The sequence below is a fragment of the Hyperoodon ampullatus genome (genome assembly GCF_949752795.1).
Source record: "Hyperoodon ampullatus genome assembly, chromosome: 3".
Taxonomy (NCBI): Eukaryota; Metazoa; Chordata; class Mammalia; order Artiodactyla; family Ziphiidae; genus Hyperoodon; species Hyperoodon ampullatus.
In genome coordinates this window covers 85022555-85044512 of record NC_136916.1, presented here as the reverse complement: position 1 = coordinate 85044512, position 21958 = coordinate 85022555, and the positions used below count along the sequence as shown (strand labels likewise).

General features: G+C 37.0%; 1 protein-coding gene across 1 annotated transcript in view; it reads right to left on the bottom strand.

Moving 5' to 3' along the window:
- Positions 1-15689, bottom strand: part of LOC307049554 (ankyrin repeat domain-containing protein 26-like) — a gene marked incomplete at its 5' end in the record, with an annotated part of 61173 nt that extends 45484 nt beyond the window's left edge. The window contains 4 exons of the mRNA XM_079699113.1: positions 3964-4046; positions 14827-14899; positions 14992-15020; positions 15638-15689. Coding sequence (XP_079555239.1) covers positions 3964-4046; positions 14827-14899; positions 14992-15020; positions 15638-15689 — 237 coding nt within the window. The remainder of the gene's footprint in view (positions 1-3963; positions 4047-14826; positions 14900-14991; positions 15021-15637) is intronic.
- Between the last annotated feature and the right edge of the window lie 6269 nt (positions 15690-21958).

Here is a 21958-nt window from a genome sequence, read left to right as displayed (position 1 = left end):
CATCCACTCTTCCCTGTCTGATGGCAGAGACAGAGAAATAAAGAGACAAAGACACAAAATTTGTCCTCTTTGGTCTTTACCACCTGGATTTTGCATTAAACAGCCAAATTTAGAGGATGGGACACCTTGGTGCTTCAGTAACAAAAAGGAAACATCCTTCTTTCTGCACTGAAGCTATTCTTCCCCCACTGCCTTTTACAATTCTTTTTTCACTTGGATCCTGGGAATAGCAAAAAAGTGACGGTGTTCACTAAAATATATGAACCAAAGTTTAGCAAAAAACAGGAGTAGAGTGAAATTAATGAACTGTTAGTTAGTGTGGAATTCTGGAAAATGAGTAATGCCTCCCAATTTCACATTCAATAACCATGAAATTTTATAGCTAAAGGGTATAGAAGTAATTATCTACTTTAGCCCCACTATTTACCAATAATGGGAATAAAACCAAGAAAGGTTCAATGATTTGTCCAAAGCCCCTAAAGTGGCATTTCCTATCATTTCATGGCACCAAAAGAGATGATACAATTCTGTAACCCTGAATCTGATAAATTACCAAATGAATTCATCAGATTAATCAGATAAGTTAAAAGTGTGACTTTGGCAAAGTAATTTAATGCCTCAGTTGGGGGTAGGGCTCATCTCTTTTTCTTTTAAAGGAGAATATCTACAGATTTTTGTCTATCTTTAAAATTCAGTCAGTGCACCTTTTACACAAAAGAGCAAACACACAAATTTAAAAATCTATTACTGGAAGGAAAAAAAACCTCACTGCATGTCAAAACTCAGTTTTCTCCTTTGGAGATAAATACTGAATTTGTTTGGCTGAGGGTTTATACTACCTATATGAGAAAATCATACATGTCAAAACTTACCACATTTTATTAAACAACATAATGTAAAGGTCTGACTCAACAGAAACATCTGAGAGTGGTGACTAAAGAATATGTGGGAGTACATGTATTTGTTATTAAAAATATCTTGAAGTGGCCATGTTGGAATTCTAAGTGCCAAGCGATTGAGTAAAGCAGAGAAGATCGCATACACTAAAGCACAATAAAGAGATTAGTTTAGCAGGAATACGTGTTTATGTCCCTTCTTTCAGTCACTGCTTCCTTCCCATACTATAGAGTGTAACTTATATTTAAAACCCAATAGATTAAAAAAAAACCCCAAAACCCTAGCTTATTATATTTCTTAAGCAATTTCCTTTGTGGAAATTCTGGCTCAGAAGGTCACATGGTATGTAGCTAAATTAGTTTCCCAGTTCATATGAAAGACTGACAGAGAGAGACTTAGGTTGATTAAGGAACAAAAGCCAGGAAAATAGTTTCCTATTATTTAGATGGCAGAAGTAATCTATTTCTACACAATTACCTATTTAGCTGACCCCATTTTATTACTAAGTGGAAAATCAGAATGGATCAGATCATTGATAAAGAGAAAGAACAAAGTAGCAGCAAATGAACCTCTACCTCTTTTTGAAGTTGAATTTTCTGTTGTCTGAAAGCCAGGAACTCTACTTGTAACATGGCTATCTCATTCTTAAGCCTTTGCATATCTTGCTGTAATTCTTCATTTAGATACACTTTGGATGTTCTGTTACTATTCAGTGGAGAAGAACTCCCATTTTCTAATTCAGGTTGCATGCTTTTATAGTTATTAGCACTGCAATTATCTGCAAGCAATGGCTTCTGGAACCAGTCTTGTATTGGTTTGGTTTTCTTACAAGAATTTGGAACAGCAGAAATATCACGACTTTTTATTTGAATCATGTGTTTCATTTCATTGGAGCGGGCAAGCCATAAATCAAAAAGTCTTTTGGGATCACTAGACTGAGGTATACATCCGATGTCTAATTTCCAATTAGTGGTATTTTGGTTCATATTTTGTAACATTTGCATATCAAACTCTTGGTCTTCTTGCATTTCAAATGTAACTACTGGGTCCCTTACTTTTCTATTTTCTGTATCATTATAAAAACTCTCCTCATTTTTGTTAAAAACATGTTCAGTGTCTGGTTTATCACTTTCATAGTCTAATTTAATTTCATTTAAATAAAGCTGTGAAGATGATGGGCAAGCATGTCCCCAAGACCCAGAGGTTAAATAAGATGGAAAAACATTTTCAAGACTGGGTTCTTTTTGTTCAGGAAATGCTTGGAATGCTAGAGAGACAGATACTCCAAATGCAACTTTTGCCTCACAGTCAGGTATATTATTTGTCAAATTAGAAGGTATTTCCTTTATGTTTGCTCCTTCTTTAGGGTTATCATGTAGTGGCTCTTCCTCAGGACAAACAGTAATTTTGTATTTTTCAAAAGTTCCACCAAACTTCCACTTTAACTTATTTGTGATGTGTTTGAAGTTATTTTTCCACCCTAATTTGCCTTGTTTGATCCACATTTCCTCATGCTTTTGTACACAAGGAAGTCCTGAACATACAGATATGTCCTCTCTATCACATTCCTTATTCATTTCTGGTTCTTGAGGCATTTTTTGCAGATGCAAAAGCGGAAGATCAATTGGCTTGATTTGATTTTCAGATGTCTTTTCTGTCAGGGTACATGTTTGTAAAATAACTTTATCCTTAAGTAATCAAGTACGGACAAAGAAAAATTAGAAAATAATTAAACATTAACCATTAAACTTCTTAATCTATGTTTATCTACTCACAAATCACTGGATTACAACTAAGAAGTGAAAAATAACTTGCCTTAGCCTGAAACAGGAGAAAAACATGAACTCACAAACCCAATTTTGTCACTGTTTGTTTGAACTAAATAATTCATATATGTTAAATCTACCAAAAATGAATTAGGGGATGATTTTTTTTTTTTTTTTTTTTTTTTTTTTTTTGTGGTACGCGGGCCTCTCACTGTTGTGGCCTCTCCCGTTGCGGAGCACAGGCTCCGGATGCGCAGGCTCAGCAGCCATGGCTCACGGGCCCAGCCGCTCCGCGGCATATGGGATCCTCCCAGACCGGGGCACGAACCCGTATCCCCTGCATCGGCAGGCGGACTCTCAACCACTGCGCCACCAGGGAGGCCCAGGGGATGATTTTTAATGTCACAAAGGCTTCCTTACTTAAAAATATTTCACCTCACCGTACCTTAAAAAGTCCCTATATGCACGTAAGGATTTTTTTTTTTTTAAGGACTAGTAACTGGAGAATAGACAAACCTTAAATTACAAGGAGCCAAAATCAATTAATACCAATCAGAAAGAGGAACAAATTCCTAAATTTTAATGCAAATTATATACTATGATAGTATTATACGTTGATATAATACCTGCTTTCATTCAGTTATATTATATTCTAATATCCACTAATGAAAGTGGATAAAACATTGTTTAATATTATTTAATGGTTTCCTACCCTGAAATGAAATAAATTACAAAGTTATTGTCTGTATCCTAACAACAAAGGTCCAATTCTGGAAGGTCTGCTTCCTTAATAGGCAATTGGGTTGACTGTATGACCCCTTCTTCCCTGAATGTAGATCTTTAGGTCGATTACATAGAGGTCACAAGACAGAATAAATCTTTAATCTTGGCATTAGTGACTGGCAACTTGAAACTGTAAATTTTGAACAGCTGGGAATGATTTCTCCTTCCATGAATCTAACTCACGGACCATCACTGATATACTGTTCATAATTTCAACTGCTTAATCATATGATTCAGTATTTGATTATCACCTTCTTTATCATGTAAGGAAGCAGCAAACAATATTCAGGAAATTTTTTTGCCTCAATTCCAAGGAAAAGTTTAACTATAAATTATAACAGATTCTAACAATATTTTAACCTTTGTAATTAAAGCACTATAAAAACTAAATATTAAATTATTATCTATCAATTCTAAGAGGTTAATTTTGAAAGGTAATTTCATTTGAACTCTGTTATGTTGTTAAAGCATAGAAAACAATATTGAGCCAGAAATTTACATTTACATTTTTACATACCTGTGAGTGGTTATTTTCACTTCCATCAAGCCTTTCTTGTGCTTCCTCCGATGTTATTTCTAAGTCTAGTTCTGCTGACAAATCTATATGTTTAGTTAAAATTAACTACTTAGAACACTTAGATAAAACACATAATCTTTATAAAAATAGATTTAAAAAATTTTATCAAATGACAATTTAAATTAAGCTTAATCTTTAGCTGAATATTTACTTCTTTAAGAAATACTTCTAATTACCTAAAACTCCAACAAACCATCTGGGAAATACCAGATGTCACCAGGTTACAGGCACACAAACATCTCAAAGATTCATTTACAAATTCATCCACCAAACATCAATGAACAGAACAATCAAAAACCAAACAAAGGGTTTCCCTGGTGGCGCAGTGGTTGAGAGTCCGACTGCTGATGCAGGGGACACGGGTTCGTGCCCCAGTCCGGGAAGATCCCACATGCCACAGAGCTGCTGGGCCCGTGAGCCATGGCCGCTAGGCCTGTGCGTCTGGAGCCTGTGCTCCGCAGTGGGAGAGGCCACAACAGTGAGCGGCCCGCATACCGCAAAACAAACAAATGAACAAACAAAATATAAAAATACAGGACAAACATAGAAAGTCACAATATACTCTGTTCTCTACTTCATAATAGTACCTATTTAACAACACACCAAGCTTCAACTGCAACGTTATTCATGGTTTCCAAAATTACTGTTACTTTTCATGCTTTTATCAGTTCCTTAATCTGAAATGTTTTCCTCTACTCTTCTGACAAAGTTCTTTTCATCTTTTAAGACTCAGCCTGCTTTGTGAAGTCCTCCTTGATTACCGCTCTCTTTCCCCAAATAGGTGTCTCTTTCCTAGTAGCTACCTTAGTACTTTATAGATTTTTCTAGTGTATCTTCATCACCTGAACTGTAAATTATTTCTTCACATCTATCCTCTTTGCTTCTAGACTGTAGAGGACAATCTCTTGAAATCATCTTTGTATAAACAGTCTTTATTTTACTCAATAATTATTTATTGAGTTCCTGCTCAGTACTAAACATGGAGTTTAAAGAAGAATGTAGATAAAAGGTGTCAGGGATGGCTTTTCTAGAGATAATGCCTGAGCTGAGACTTACACAGTGAGGTCAGTCAGATTCAAGGGAATAGAGGGCAGGAAAGGCAGAGAGCATGGAAAGCTGTAGCAAGACAGGCAGAGAAGCATACATAAAACAGGGTGAATATTTGTCTAAAATACAGGGATAGATGAGAGAGCATCACCAGCAGTTCAGAATTCCAGAGCAAAGGACAGACAGAAAGGGCTAGAGAGGGAGAGTCAGGTAGAAGTTAGATTATGAAAGCCTCGTGTCATTCTAAGATGGCTGGACATTAATATGCTTTAAAGAGTGGTTCACGATCACTGGTGCATTTGAGATAGATCACTCTAAATGCTGCGGGAGGGATGAATTTGAAGGCCATACAAATAAATAGAGGGAGAAGAATTTGATGGCATTATAATGCAAAAAAAAAAGATGATGCAGGCCTACACTGAGGGACTGTTTCCAGAAATATTTAGGATATAAAATTACCAGGACCCAGCATAGAATAAATCTTTATTAAATAAATAAATGCACGAATCCTGGGCCCCTCAAGAACTAGACTCTGCTTATTACTTTATAAAAGGTATCAACTGAGAAGAGAAATGATCTGCATGAACTGTTTTAAATTGCTTGTATTTAGTTTCCAGTTTTCCTGTTTCACATCTTCCTGTGTTGAGGGGGCTCGTGTAGGTGTTTCGTTTGAATTTGTGCTTCTTGGACCTACCAAGCTCATGGAGAAATGAGAGCAAACAAGTCACTTGTATAGATAAAAAAAAACTTTGAGTTTACAGCTTGTAGTCACTACTCTAGGAGATAACTGAGAATCTTTTGTAAATGTAACATTAATTCCACAGGTAAGGAAAGACAAGAAGATAAAACTATAGGACTGGAAAAAGAAAACAGTGTATGATTTATTACTATAGCCCTGATCATATGACTGATTAAGGGCACTAAATTAATCGGTATTTATGTAGAACATATATTAGATGTGGTTAATCAATAGACTGGGCATCCTAGTAGAATTAGAATTGATTTTCCTTACACTATCTTTAAATGATCAGCACTCCTTAAAACCAATATCCCTTGTGAACTATTAATTCATTAAAAATAATAAGTTGATATACTATGTGGACACAGCTAAGAAGGAGGGATTATGTAGCAATCCGCAATGACTCCCATTACTGCTGGGAAAGCCAATTCTAAAATATATAAACTCATAGAAAATACAAGAAAAAGTTTAGTATTGGTTTGGAGGTGATTTTTTCATTACATTGAATATAGTTATAACTAATACTAATGAATTCAGAGCTAAACAAAAATAAAGCTAAGAAAGTACATTTTGAGAAGGGAATCTTGAGATGTCTACCTAGGTTTCCCAACTAGTCCCAAAGTTCTAAATATAATCTTCCTACCCACTCTCAGGTGTATGTTAAATACTAGCCTAACGAACCTACTCTCTCTCCTAATTCCCTTTGTTATTTATTATGTTGCTTTGGTCAGAGGAAGAAGGCAAACGTCTTGCTGAAAGACGTTTGGCTGCAGGTTGAATAAAAGGAGTAAACACAAAGCAGATTTTGCCACAAAATGATTTTGGAAACATCAGGATTATGGTGAAGCCATGCCGAGGTGGCCTACGGTTGAGTGCTCTGTGCTTATTTATTACATTGTTTGCTTTCTCTGTTTTCTGGCAGTTGTGACTCACACAGGTCAAGGAGCGTGTAATCCCCTAACAGAAACAACACTCCGATATTAATCTTTTCTTTATCTGTTAAGGTCATCTGTCCAAATTCTGTGGGTGCTGACTGATTTTTGGTCATTGATTGTGACACAAATGGATATTTATCATCAACTTTCAAATGCCCAGCTCTTTGACAAGTCTCATTATTGAGCGACAAACTAGCAGAATCCCAATCTGAAAAATCTGAAAACAAAGTTTCCGTTTATTAGAATGTGAATACTAATACAAATTTGACTAACCTGAACAAATTCTTTCTTCAGAGAAGCAGTCCCATGTCCTCCTCTCCCCCCAAACACACTATTCCTTCATGGCTTATTGTATCTTACACGTCATTGCCATTCATATAGATATGTTAACTATTGCCTCTCATTTTTTCTAATTTTTAATTTTCTAGTGTTACTTACTTTGATTCACTCATCAATCTCTATTACATATTCTGTATACCTTTAGAGCTTTATTAATAATTATGTCTCTTCAACATATAAATTTTTTCATTAACAAATTATGTCTAACCATTTATTTTATGTTTAAATATGCATGACAGTATTGTGTGTTCCAGAGACATGGGTTTTAAAAAATATTTTAATGAATGGTACTACTTTAATACAATGAGATGGTCTTTCTTCAATGTAGCAATATATTCAGAACTCATTTTTTAAGGCTTGGATAAATATCATAAATTTACAAAAGAAATGATAGCCTTGAGTGACTAATTGTTTCCTGGTAAAAATAGGATAAGTCTAGGTCCACACTAGATCCAAAGAGCATACAGTGCCATGACACAGGAAATGAATACATAACAAAAATATTTTCCTTTTTTTTAACGAAAGTAAAATTGTCAGATTTCAATTTCTGAAGACAAATAAGAGCTGAACCAAGATGGTGGAGTAGAAGGATATGCTCTCAGTCCCTCTTGTGAGAACACCAGAATCACTACTAGGTGCTGGACAATCATTGACAGGAAGACACTGGAACTCACCAAAAAAGATACCCCACATCCGAAGATAAAGGAGAAGCCACAATGAGACAGTAGGAGGGGCGCAGTCACAGCAAAATCAAATACCATAACAGGTGGGTGGGTGACTCATAGACTGGAGAACACTTATACCACAGAAGTCCACCCACTGGAGTGAAGGTTCTGAGCCCCACATCAGGCTTCCCAACCTGGGGGTCCGGCAACAGGAAGAGACATTCCTAGAGAATCAGGCTTTGAAGCCTAGTGGGATTTGACTGCAGGACTTTGACAGGACTGGGGGAAAAACAGACTCCACTCTTGGAGGGCACACACAAAGTACTGTGCGCAGTGGGACCCAGAAGAAGGAGCAGTGACCCCACGGGAGACTGAACCAGACATACCTGCTAGTGTTGGAGGGTCTCCTGCAGAGGCGGGGGGTGGCTGTGGCTCATCATGGGGACAAGAACATGGGCAGCAGAAGTTCTGGGAAGTACTCCTTGGCGTGAGCCCTCCCAGAGTCTGCCATTAGACCTACCAAAGAGCCCAGGTAGGCTCTACTCTTAGGTTGCCTCAGGCTAAACAACCAACAGGGACGGAACCCAGCACCACCCATCAGCTGTCAAGTGGATTAAAGTTTTACTGAGCTCTACTCACCAGAGCAACACCCAGCTCAACCCACCACCACTCCCTCCCATCAGGAAACCTGCACAAGCCTCGTAGATAGCCTCATCCACCAGAGGGCAGACAGGAGAAACAAGAACTACAATCCTGCAGCCTGTGGAACAAAAACCACATTCACAGACATATACACAGGATGAAAAGGCAGAGGGCTATGTAACAGGTGAAGAAACAAGATAAAACCACAGAAGAACAACTAAATGAAGTGGAGATAGGCAACCTTCCAGAAAAAGAATTCAGAATAATGATAGTGAAGATGATCCAGGACCTCAGAAAAACAATGGAGGCAAAGATCAAGAAGATGCAAGAAATGTTTAACAAAGACCTAGAAGAGTTAAAGAACAAACAAACAGAGATGAACAATACAATAATTGGAAAGAAAACTACACTAGAAGGGATCAATAGCAGAATAACTGAGGCAGAAGAACAGATAAGTGACCTGGAAGACAGAATGGTGGAATTCACTGAGCAGAAGAGAATAAAGAAAAAAGAATGAAAAGAAATGAAGACAGCCTAAGAGATGTCTGAGACAACATTAAATGCAACAACATTCGCATTATAGGGGTCCCAAAAGGAGAAGAGAGAGAGAAAGGACCAGAGAAAATATTTGAAGAGATTATAGTCGAAAACTTCCCTAACATGGGAAAGGAAATACCCACTCAAGTCCAGGACGTGCAGCAAGTCCCATATAGGATAAACCCAAAGAGAAACATGCCGAGACACACAGTAATCAAATTGGCAAAAATTAAACACAAAGAAATATTACTGAAAGCAGCAAGGGAAAAACGACAAATAACATACAAGGGAACTCCCAAAAGGTTAACAGCTGATTTCTCAGCAGAAACTCTACAAGCCAGGAGGGACTGGCATGATGCACTTAAAGTGATAAAAGGGAAGAACCTACAACCAAGATTACTCTACCTGGCAAGGATCTAATTCAGACTCCATGGAGAAATCAAAAGGTTTACAGACAAGCAAAAGCTAAGAGAATTCAGCACCACCAAACCAGCTCTACAACAAATGCTAAAGGAACTTCTCTAAGTGGGAAACACAAGAGAAGAAAAGGACCTACAAAAACAAACCCAAAAGAATTAAGAAAATGGTCATAGGAACATACATATTGATAATTACCTTAAACGTGAATGGATTAAATGCTCCAACCAAAAGACACAGGCTTGCTGAATGGATACAAACACAAGACCCATATATATGCTGTCTACAAGAGCCCCACTTCAGACCTAGGGACACATATAGACTGAAAGTGAGGGGATGGAAAAAGATATTCCATGCAAATGGAAATCAAAAGAAAGCTGGAGTAGCAATACTCATATCAGATAAAATAGACCTTAAAATAAAGAATGTTACAAAAGACAAGGAAGGACACTATATAATGATCAAGGGATCAATCCAAGAAGAATATATAACAATTATAAATATATATGCACCCAACATAGGACCACCTCAATATATAAGGCAACGGCTAACAGCTGTAAAAGAGGAAATCAACAGTAACACAATAATAGTGGGGGACTTTAACACCTCACTTGCACCAATGGACAGATCATCCAAAATGTAAATAAATAAGGAAACAGAAGCTTTAAATGACACAATAGGCCAGATAGATTTAATTGATATTTATAGGACATCCCATCCAAAAACAGCAGATTACACTTTCTTCTCAAGTGCGCACAGAACATTCTCCAGGATAAATCACATCTTGGGTCACAAACCAAGCCTCAGTAAATTTAAGAAAATTGAAATCATATCAAGCATCTTTTCTGACCACAACACTATGAGATTAGCAATGAATTACAGTGGAAAAACACAAAATACACAAACACATGGAGGCTAAACAGTAAATTACTAAATAACCAAGAGATCACTGAAGAAATCAAAGAGGAAATCAAAAAATACCTAGAGACAAATGACAATGAAAACACAACAATCCAAAACCTATGGGATGCAGCAAAAGCAGTCTTAAGAGGGAAGTTTATAGCTATACAAGCCTACCGCAAGAAAAAAGAAAAATCTCAAATAAATAATCTAACTTTATACCTAAAGGAACTAGAGAAAGAAGAACAAACAAAACCCAAAGTTAGCAGAAGGAAAGAAAACATAAAGATCAGAGCAGAAATAAATGAAATACATACAAAGAAAACAATAGCAAAGATCAATAAAACTAAAAGCTGGTTCTTTGAGAAGATAAACAAAATTGATAAACCATTAGCCAGACTCATCAAGAAAAAGAGGGAGAGGACTCAAATCAATAAAATTAGAAATGAAAAAGGAGAAGTTACAACAGACACCGCAGAAAGACAAAGCATCTTAAGAGACTACTACAAGCAACTCTATGCCAATAAAATGGACAACCTGGAAGAAATGGACAAATTCTTAGAAAGGTATAACCTTCCAAGACTGAACCAGGAGAAACAGAAAATATGAACAGACCAATCACAAGTAATGAAATTGAAGCTGTGATTAAAAATCTTCCAACAAACAAAAGTCCAGGAGCAGAGGGCTTCACAGGTGAATTTTATCAAACATTTAGAGGAGAGCAAACACCCATCCTTCTCAAACTCTTCCAAAAAATTGCAGGGGAAGGAGCACTCCCAAACTCATTTTACAAGGCCACCATCACCCTGATACCAAAACCAGACAAAGATATGACAAAAAAAGAAAATTACAGACCAATATCACTGATGATGCAAAAATCCTCAACAAAATACTAGCAAACAGAATCCAACAATGCATTAAAAGGATCATACACTATGATTAACTGGGATTTATCCCAGGGATGCAAGGATTCTTCAATATACACAAATCCAACAATGTGATACACCATATTAACAAATTGAAGAATAAAAACCATATGATCATCTCAATAGATGCAGAAAAAGCTGCCAACAAAATTCAACACCAATTTATGATAAAAACTCTCCAGAAAGTGGGCATAGAGGGAACGTACCTCAACATAATAAAGGTTATATATTACAAACCAAGAGCAAACATCATTCTCAATGCTGAAAAACTGAAAGCATTTCCTCTAAGATCAGGAACAAGACAAGGGTGTCCACTCTCACCACTATTATTCAACATACTTTTGGAAGTCCTAGCCTCAGCAATCAGAGAAGAAAAAGAAATAAAAGGAATATAAATTGCAAAAGAAGAAGTAAAACTGTCACTGTTTGCAGATGACATGATACTATACATACAGAATCCTAAAGATGCCACCAGAAAACTACCAGAGCTAATCAAAAAATTTGGTAAAGGTGCAGGATACAAAATTAATGCACAGAAATCTCTTGCATTTCTATACACTAATGATGAAAAATATGAAAGAGAAATTAAGGAAACACTCTCATTTACCATTGCAACAAAAAGAATAAAATACCTAGGAATAAACCTACCTAGGGAGACAAAAGATCTGTATGCAGAAAAGTATAAGACACTGATGAAAGAAATTAAAGATGATACCAACAGATGGAGAGATAAACCATGTTCTTGTATTGGAAGAATTAATATTGTGAAAATGACTATACTACCCAAAGCAACCTACAGATTCAATGCAATCCCTATCAAATTACCAATGGCATTTTTTACAGAACTAGAACAAAAAATCTTAAAATTTGTATGGAGACAAAAAAGACCCCGAATACCCAAAGCAGTCCTGAGGGAAAAAAAACGCAGCTGGAGGAATCAGACTCCCTGACGTCAGGCTATATTACAAAGCTACAGTAATCAAGACAATATGGTACTGGCAGAAAAACAGAAACATAGATCAATGGAAAAAGATAGAAAGTCAAGAGGGAAACCCACGCACCTATGGTCAACTAATCTATGACAAAGGAGGCAAGGATATACAATGGAGAAAAGACATTCTCTTCAATAAGTGGTGCTGGGAAAACTGGACAGATACATGGAAAGAATGATATTAGAACACTCCCTAACACCATACACAAAAATAAACTCAAAATGGATTAGAGACCTAAATGTAAGACTGGACACTATAAATCTCTTAGAGGAAAACATAGGAAGAACACTCTTTGACATTAATCACAGTAAGATCTTTTTTGATCCACCTCCTAGAGTAATGGAAATAAAAACAAAAATAAACAAATGGGACCTAGTGAAACTTCAAAGCTTTTGCACAGGAAAGGAAACCATAAACAAGATAAAAAGACAACCCTCAGAATGGGAGAATATATTTGCAAACAAATCAAGAGACAAAGGATTAATCTCCAAAACATATAAACAGCTCATGCAGCTCAATATTAAAAAAAACAAACAACCCAATCCAAAAATGGGCAGAAGACCTAGATAGACAGTTCTCCAAAGAAGACATACAGATGGCCAAGAAGCACATGAAAAGCTGTTCAACATCACTATTAGAGAAATACAAATCAAAACTAGAATGAGGTATCACCTCACACCAGTTAGAATGGGCTTCATCAGAAAATGTACAAACAACAAATGCTGGAGAGGGTATGGAGAAAAGAGAACCCTCTTGCACTGTTGGTGGGAATGTAACTGATACAGCCACTATGGAGAACAGTATGGAGGTTCCTTAGAAAACTAAAAATAGAATTACCATATGATCCAGCAATCCCACTACTGGGCATATACCCAGAGAAAACCATAATTCAAAAAGACACATGCACCCCAATGTTCACTGCAGCAGTATTTACCGTAGGCAGGTCATGGAAGCAACCTAAATGCCCATCGACAGACGAATGGATAAAGAAGATGGGGTACATATATACAATGGAATATTACTCAGCCATAAAAAAGGAATGAAATTGGGTCATTTGTTGAGACGTGGATGGATCCAGAGACTGTCATACAGAGTGAAGTAAGTCAGAAAGAGAAAAACAAATATCGTATATTAACGCATATATGTGGAACCTAGAAAAATGGTACAGATGAACTGGTTTGCAGGGCAGAAATTGAGGCACAGTTGTAGAGAACAAACGTATGGACACCAAGGGGGGAAAACCGCAGGGGGTTGGGGATGGTGGTGGGATGAATTGGGCGATTGGGAATGACATGTATACACTGATGTGTATAAAATTGATGACTAATAAGAACCTGCCATATATATTAAAAAAAAGACAAATCAAAGAAAAAAGCAAGAAATGTAAAAGTGAAAGTTTAAAGCCTGTTTCATCACAAGCGTCCCTTTATCATTTCACATCCATGAGCTCTGTAAATGGTTTAAAACAGTGGTTCTCAAGTGTCACCTGAGCATCCCTGGAGTCCAAAGACTCAACCGTTCAAGGGGTCCAAGAGGTCAAAACTATTTTCACAATAACAGTAAACGTTATTTCCATTCTCATTCTGTTTTAAGTGTACAGAGCAGTTTTCCAGAGACAAGATATGTGATAACATCATACTTCTAATGGCTAATAGAATGTATGATTGTGTGTGCTTGTATTTTAAATTTTCCAGTTTTATTTGCAAATACAGTAAACATCAGTAGATACAACCTACTTAAACAAAAGTTCCTTGGAATTCTCAATAATTTTTAAAAGTATACAAGGATCCTATATCTGCATCATAAAAAAAAACAAACAAATAAATAAAAGGATCTTAAAGCCCAAAACTTTCAGAATTACTGTTTTAAAAGATTGTGTCTATCAAATCGTCATTAAGGTATGATTACTTTCCCCCACTTTTTTTTTTTTTTTTTTTTTGTCGTACGCGGGCCTCTCACCGCTGCGGCCTCTCCCGTTGCGGAGCACTGTCTCCGGACGTGCAGGCTAAGCGGCCATGTCTCAGCGGCCATGGCTCGCGGGCCCAGCCGCTCCATGGCACGCGGGATCCTCCTAGACCGGGGAACGAATCCGCGTCCCCTGCATCGGCAGGCGGACTCTCAACCACTGTGCCACCAGGGAAGCCCTCCCCCACTTTTAATAATCAAAGACGCACACACACATACACTCACACAGAGTCTGCTAATCAAAACATCTGGTTGGCTTAAGCTCATCCATGTAACACCACTAAAATGAAATAATTAAATTTGAAATACAATTGACATGTTAGCAAGTGAAGCTTTACTCTAGGTTAAGGTCAGAATTCTAATAAGCATTTTATAAAACTGGAAAAATCTTAGAATCTAATAATTTACCTCTGAAAATCCCTAAGAAGTACAGAGATTCCAAACTGAGAACTTTAGGGTATTGAAACATACATAGAAACATCTGAGTTAAAGCTTACATTTTAAAAATATCTTTTTCTTATGCTTGTAAATATCTTTTTTTCAAAACATGGATACCAACAATAACATGTGCCTTATTTATGTCAAATCCTTCAATTAAACTTGCAAAAACAAAAAAGAATTAGGAATATGAAGGCTGTGAGCATTTCAAATATTTTAGTGTACTTCTTTCCAGAGTGAAATTTGCACTGCAAAATTTACCTGATCTGGCTGTTTGTAAATCCTTCATTCCTACTGTTTTATTAGGAACAGGATCTTTCACTCTAACTGCAGGCTGAATGGGTTTTGAAACAAGTTGATTAATAAATAATATACATTTGATACAATCTGTAGTTAATAATTCAAGACAAAAATATAAGTTTTTACCTTCAAGTGAGGATATTTTTCAGGAGAATCTAAAAGGCAAAAGGGACATAAAATCAATTACACTTAACTATGAAAGCCAACTATATATTCATGCAGTTAGTACTGAGCAGAATCCTCATGCTTGGCCTTGGCAGTGAATACTTTAGGTTTTGGTGTTTTGTTTCTTGGGGGAAGTTAGGACTGCAACAAGACAGACGTATGAATCCACTATAGATACTGAAGAAAAAATAGGAGTACAGGTTTAACAAAACATGCAGTTAAGATTTCAAAACTAAGATTATGTTCCAAAAGCCTTTATAAAATAGAAAAATGCACATGTACCAATGTGAACATGCTGATTGATGAGGAGAAAAGTGATCTTTAATCAGAGGAACAAATCATGACCCCGAGAAGGTAAATGTGAAAGCTGATGGTAAAATGCAACAGCATATCTTGAATGCAATACAGCAGCATCATTTACACCATTATACTACAAGTATTTATCATGTTCTTCAATTTGTCCTGTAATTTAGGAAGTGCACAGTTGGGATGACAGTTCAGTTGAATGTATAATTCATTTCTCATCAGAGAAAGTGTTATGAACTGATCAGCTTGGATATACACTTTTAGAATAATAGTTCATAAAAATATTCATTTTTTTACATACCCATGTGGGCTACTGGTATGCCTACATTTCTTGGATCCTCTAGTTTAGTCATCTTAAAGTTTCTCGATCCACTCATGCAAGAAGGTATATAAGGCACATCTAAGAAATAACGTATTATAAGTTTTCAATATCGAAGTACGATTATCAAAAAGCAAAAAGTAAATTTTACTGCCACAGAATTATTAGATATTAAAAATCTTTCATATTTCAAAATCAGTGTAGTATTTACTGAAAATAACAATTTTAGCATTTAGGGAATGAACCCTATTAATTTCTTTTGTTTCCAAAATTAGTTTGGTTCAGTATATCATGCTAATGTTTAAAAGGATTTTTATGAAACAATTATCATCAAAAAATTACCTATCTTAGGGACTCCACTGGCGGTCCAGTGGTGAAGACCCCATGCTTCCACTGCAGGGGGCACGGGTTCAATCCCTGGTCGGGGAAATTAAGATCCCACATGCCAAGCCAAGCAGCCAAAAAAAACAAACAAACCTATCTTAAAAAAAAAAAAACAGCCAATGCTTCCATATTCAAATTAATCTCATTTGAATAACACATACCAACACAACATATATCTTTGATGCCTGATAGTTACAAGGAGGAGCTGGGGTTTACCTCAATTCTAGCACCCACTCCTGCTTCCAGGATTCTCTGAAGCAGCAATGACCTAACCTTGTTTCAGTGTAAATACACTGAAGTCTCCAGCATTTATTGTTTCTAGATTTCTTGATGATGGCCATTCTGACTGGTGTGAGATGATATCTCATTGTAGTTTTGATTTGCATAAATGCTGTAGAGGGTGTGGAGAAAAGGGAACACTCTTGCACTGCTGGTGGGAATGTGAATTGGTACAGCCACTATGGAGAACAGTATGGAGGTTCCTTAAAAAACTACAAATAGAACTACCATATGACCCAGCAATCCCGCTACTAGGCATATACCCTGAGAAAATCATAATTCAAAAAGAGACATGTACCAAAATGTTCATTGCAGCTCTATTCACAATAGCCCGGAGCTGGAAACAACCTAAGTGTCCATCATTGGATGAATGGATAAAGAAGATGTGGCACATATATACAATGGAATATTACTCAGCCATAAAAAGAAACGAAACTGAGCTATTTGTAATGAGGTGGATAGACCTAGAGTCTCTCATACAGAGTGAAGTAAGTCAGAAGGAGAAAGACAAATACTGTATGCTAACACATATATATGGAATTAAAAAAAAAATGTCATGAAGAACCTAGGGGTAAAACGGAAATAAAGACACAGACCTACTTGAGAATGGACTTGAGGATATGGGGAGGGGGAAGGGTAAGCTGTGACAAAGCAAAAGAGAGGCATGGACATATATACACTACCAAACATAAGGTAGTTAGCTAGTGTGAAGCAGCCGCAGAACACAGGGAGATCAGCTCGGTGCTTTGTGACCGCCTGGAGGGGTGGGATGGGGAGGGTGGGAGGGAGGGAGATGCATGAGGGAAGGGATGTGGGAACAGATGTATACGTATGACTGATTCACTTTGTTATAAAGCAGAAACTAATAAAAAAAATACACTGAAGTCATCTAACGAGAGTTCTCTCAAGTTTCCTCATCACCTCCACAATCACCTCCCTAACACCCTTCTTTCCACCCTCTTTCCTTTCACTATATTCTTTCCTCTTCAAAGGTAGTCTCTGGATCTGTGGTCTTAATTCTCCCCCTTTGACATTCTTTTTATGGATCATCCCCACCACTTCTTTTTTCCTCTTTGCTTAGCAGTGGCACCTTACATCTATAAGTTCTACCTCAACGCTTTGCCACCCTCTGGCTATAAACACACTCAGAAAGAAAAACAAAATAATGCTTTTCCTTGATCCTGTTCTGTCTTGAACTATCCAGTGGCTCCTCTTCCAGATTTCTCTCAATGCAAGCCTACACCCTTGCTACTCTGAGAGCTTGTCAGAAATGCACAATCCCAGACCTGCTGCTCAGCATGTGCACTTTTCACAAGGTCCCCAGGGGACTAATTAAAATTTGAGAAACTCTGATCTATGAGTCTGCTTCTACATTCCCACAGTAAGAGTGGGAAAGCTTTGCTGTTCGTCTCTGACAAGTTTCGGTGCTGGAAGCTCACTTCAAATTTGTCTCACGTTTCAAATACTCTGCTCTTCCCTTTTCTAAAGACCTATTTTACTTTGCCCCCGTCCTCCACAGACCCCTGCTGCCTTTTCCTTCATTTACTCCCTGTAACCTCTGCCTCTCTCATTCTTTAGTCCTTCTTTCCTCTTCCTCATTTCCCGACTTTCCTTAGGTTGTAGAGTACCTTGAAACGGAACTAATAATTTAGCTCCTTAAAGGGGACTCTCACTTTAATCTGTGGCTGACACCAGATAAGATACACAGCTTCCCTCCTTTTCTCGTCTTTTTCCTCACTATGCATTTGACAGGTGATTTTCTTTTTTTTTTTTTTTACATCAACAGTGTTATGTTTTTTAATAGTTTTCAGAATATAAGCTGCATAGCTTTTTAGAATAAAAAATGATATAACTTCAGGTACATGCTTTAGGACACTTGGTTAAACAACAAGCAAACTGTGTCTTTGAGGACCACCTCAAAAGGGTGGCACACTTCACAGTGAAACTTGGTAACAGACATGGAGATGGATGATTATATCATGGCATGTTGTCTACAAAAGAACATCTGGACACTCAGAGCTTAAATAGAACACAGCACACAGTTAAGTATTCAAGCACTGCTTTTTGGCCAAATAAAAACTGCCTAAAAACTGCTGATGGATTTTTGACAAGAAAAAAAGATGTAGCTGCTTAGTTCTTCTGATACAGCACTTCTTTTCCAGAACGAGACAGGCTCAGTTCAACTTGAAATCAGTGTGAGGAATGATTCTTCCTCTTAACCGACAGGTGATTTTCTTTGGCTATTAGAATATATCAGAATTCCCATTTTAAATCAACATGCTGTCAAATGACTTTTTCATAAAAATATAGTTCTTACCTTCTACTTGTCCATTTAATATATTTTTTCCTCTTTGACCTGCAGCTCCAGATAAATGATCAACATACTTCTCTGGAAGACTCTCAGAGATACTCTGTTAAAATTGATATTAATAATGAGTTGCATAAAGCTTTCCTAATCCCCTTCTAATAGCGGAAAATACCCTACTTTTTAAAAATTTCCTACCTTACAAGCAATTAGATTTAAAAATAAGAGAAGCATGCATTGAAAACCCAAACATTTAAATAGAAAACTTCATATACACCCTCTAGATCAAGTCTATCATTTATCCTCATTTGGCTACTGACTCTGTAAACTGAGCGTGGAAAGCCAGAGGAATTATTTTCACAGACAAAAAATGTGCCTGACTTACAGGCACATTTCAGCAAAGAATTAACTTCAAAACACCTAACTCTACTTTACATTCCTTGTCAAAAGAAGAGAGTATTTTTTAAAAATATGTGTTTAAATAAATGCTTTAATAAGTACACTTGCTATAAATTTAAAATATTTCTAAAGACAGAAATTTTTTAGTATTAAAATAATATACTTGGCATGAAAAGAAACCATGAAGTATGTCATGTTGAGCATAAACAGAACAGTGTAGAAGCTGCTTCATTTAGGTAAACAAGGGCTTATAAGAATCTGTTATTTGATAAAATTTTTATTGATAGGAAAAATAGTTGAATAAAATAGCGAAGTAGTAAGAAAAACTTTTATGTTTAAATAATAGCAGAAAATTTAAATATAGTTATGCAACTCTTCAAAAAAGTACAGCAAGCTTTAATAAGGGAAGAATAAGAACTTTTATTTATTAATCATCTAAATGTGCCAAGCTTTTCTTATGCACATTTTATTTTCTACATACAACAACAATGATAAAAGTGATTGTAAGGACAGTTACCCCACTTCCTGTTTCCTGGTCATTCCAAGATGCGAGAGTGTAATGACGAACAGATGGGATCCACTGTTCTCTCTGTCCAGAATGTCCCTCCCCTGGACCCTCACGTGATTGGCTCCTTCCCATCCTCCCCTTGGTAGCTTTTCTCACATGCAGATCTTTTCTGACTACGTAAATTCCACTCCCACCCCCATCCCCATCCTAACTACAAACTCTCTCAATGTTGTCTAATGTAACATTCTCCATTTTCTTTGCCTCTCACTGTTGTGGCCTCTCCCGTTGAGGAGCACAGGCTCCGGACGCGCAGGCTTAGCGGCCATGGCTCACGGGCACAGCCGTTCTGCGGTACGTGGGAACATCCCGGACCGGGGAACGAACCTGTATCCCCTGCATCGGCAGGTGGACTCTCAACCACTGCGCCACCAGGGAAAACCTCTCCATTTTCTTTACATGAAGGACTTAACAGTGACTTATAAAGGATTCCTGTTTGGTTTTATGTTCCCACCACTACAGCCTAACCCCCTCAATTGGTACAGTCAGTGTCTAACTGCCCAGTACATAGTTGGTATTCAATAACAGAAATTTATTTAAGATCAAAACATTTAAAATGTCGAGAGGACCTCAAGTACCAAAGCACTTGATACCTATAGGAGATCTCCGATAACAGTGTATAGAAACTTAACATACCCCAAACTAGAAATCCACATGCCCGTTCTAATTTTCCTATTCTTAACACTACTGTCATTTTATTGTCCTTCAGGTTTTAAAAAAGTGCCCCAGCATTTAGTGAGTCACTAATTGTCATTGTGATCATTTTTTTTTATTAGTTTCTGCTTTATAACAAAGTGAATCAATAATACATATACATCTGTTTCCACATCCCTTCCCTCATGCATCTCCCTCCCTCCCACTCTCCCCATCCCACCCCTCCCGGCGGTCACAAAGCACCGAGCTGATCTCCCTGTGCTCTGCGGCTGCTTCCCACTATCTATCTACCTTACGTTTGGTAGTGTATATATGTCCATGCACTGTGATCATTTTTGTCTTACATTTCTATAGCACCCTTTACAGTTTACAAGGTGTGTTCACAGCTGTTACCACATGTGTTCCCTACACATACCTGAGAAGTGGGTAACAGTACCATTTTTACAAAGGACGTCACTGACGCTCAACCAGGGTAAACAAGTTTTTCCGAGATCCCACAGGTAGTGACAGAACCAGGATGCTACCATGTCTTTTGACTTTAAACACAGTGCTGTATCACTGCAGCAGCTGCCTGTATCTTACAGATCAGGCCCTTCTTATCTCTTTCCATAGCTGTCACCTTACAACAGGTCATCATTACTTTATATTTACGTTACTTCAAGTATGGCTGCCATAAAGGTACTCAACGCACACTAGTTTATCCAAAATGGTGTGTACTTATTAAAACATCGCTAAACCAAACTGTTGTTATTATAACGCCACATACTTATTATTCCCCATTCTTTTGCTTCTCTTGAAACGTTCCTTGCAGATCTATTTGAAAATCCAAATGTACTAATACTTTCAAGTCTCAGGCACTATCTTTTTCAGGTCTAAGTGGTAAAAAACTACATTTCAACCTGTTTCTCTCTGAACCTCACTAGGAGTTTTACACATCCATATGTACCAAAGAAACATACATTTGCTTGGGAGACTGGGACTGACAGATACACCCTACTATATATAAAATAGATCAATAATAAGGACCTACTGTATAGCACAGAGAACTCTACTGAATACTCTGTAATGGCCTATATGGGGAAGGAATCGAAAAAAGAGTGGATATATGTATAACTGATTCACTTTGCTGTATATCTGAAAGTAACACAACATTGTAAATCAACTATACTCCAACAAAAATTTTTAAAAAAAGAAAAGAAAAAAGAAACATACATTTGGCCATAGGCTGACCTGGAATAATGCTTCAGTTTTTAGATAAATTTAACTTCAGAACCCAAACTGATTCCTTATGACTTCTAAGCCTTGGTTTTTGCTCTGTGCTACACTGGTTTCATTAGGTGAATCTTGCAAATTAACAAAAGTGCACTATGTGGTAGTTATTATACTTAGCACACAATTATTTAATTAATTACAGGTTAAAAATGTAAGGAAAAATTTTGATGGGCAAATGCAAAGGTGAGAAAGTAAAGTCAAAGCACCCCCCCCTTTTATGTTTTAACATCACTCAGTGCTTATATTTTAAAATAAAAAATAATAAATATAATAGAAGACAGTACCTCAGAATCCCAAGGTGATTCTATACCTTCCTCTTCTCCTAATCCTAATGCTGAAATCATATCTGTAAAATGCAGCCACAGATACATTAATGAGAACATTTACTACTATGAATTTTAAATACATATATGTCTATCTCCATCCACAAATATTTAAATAAAAT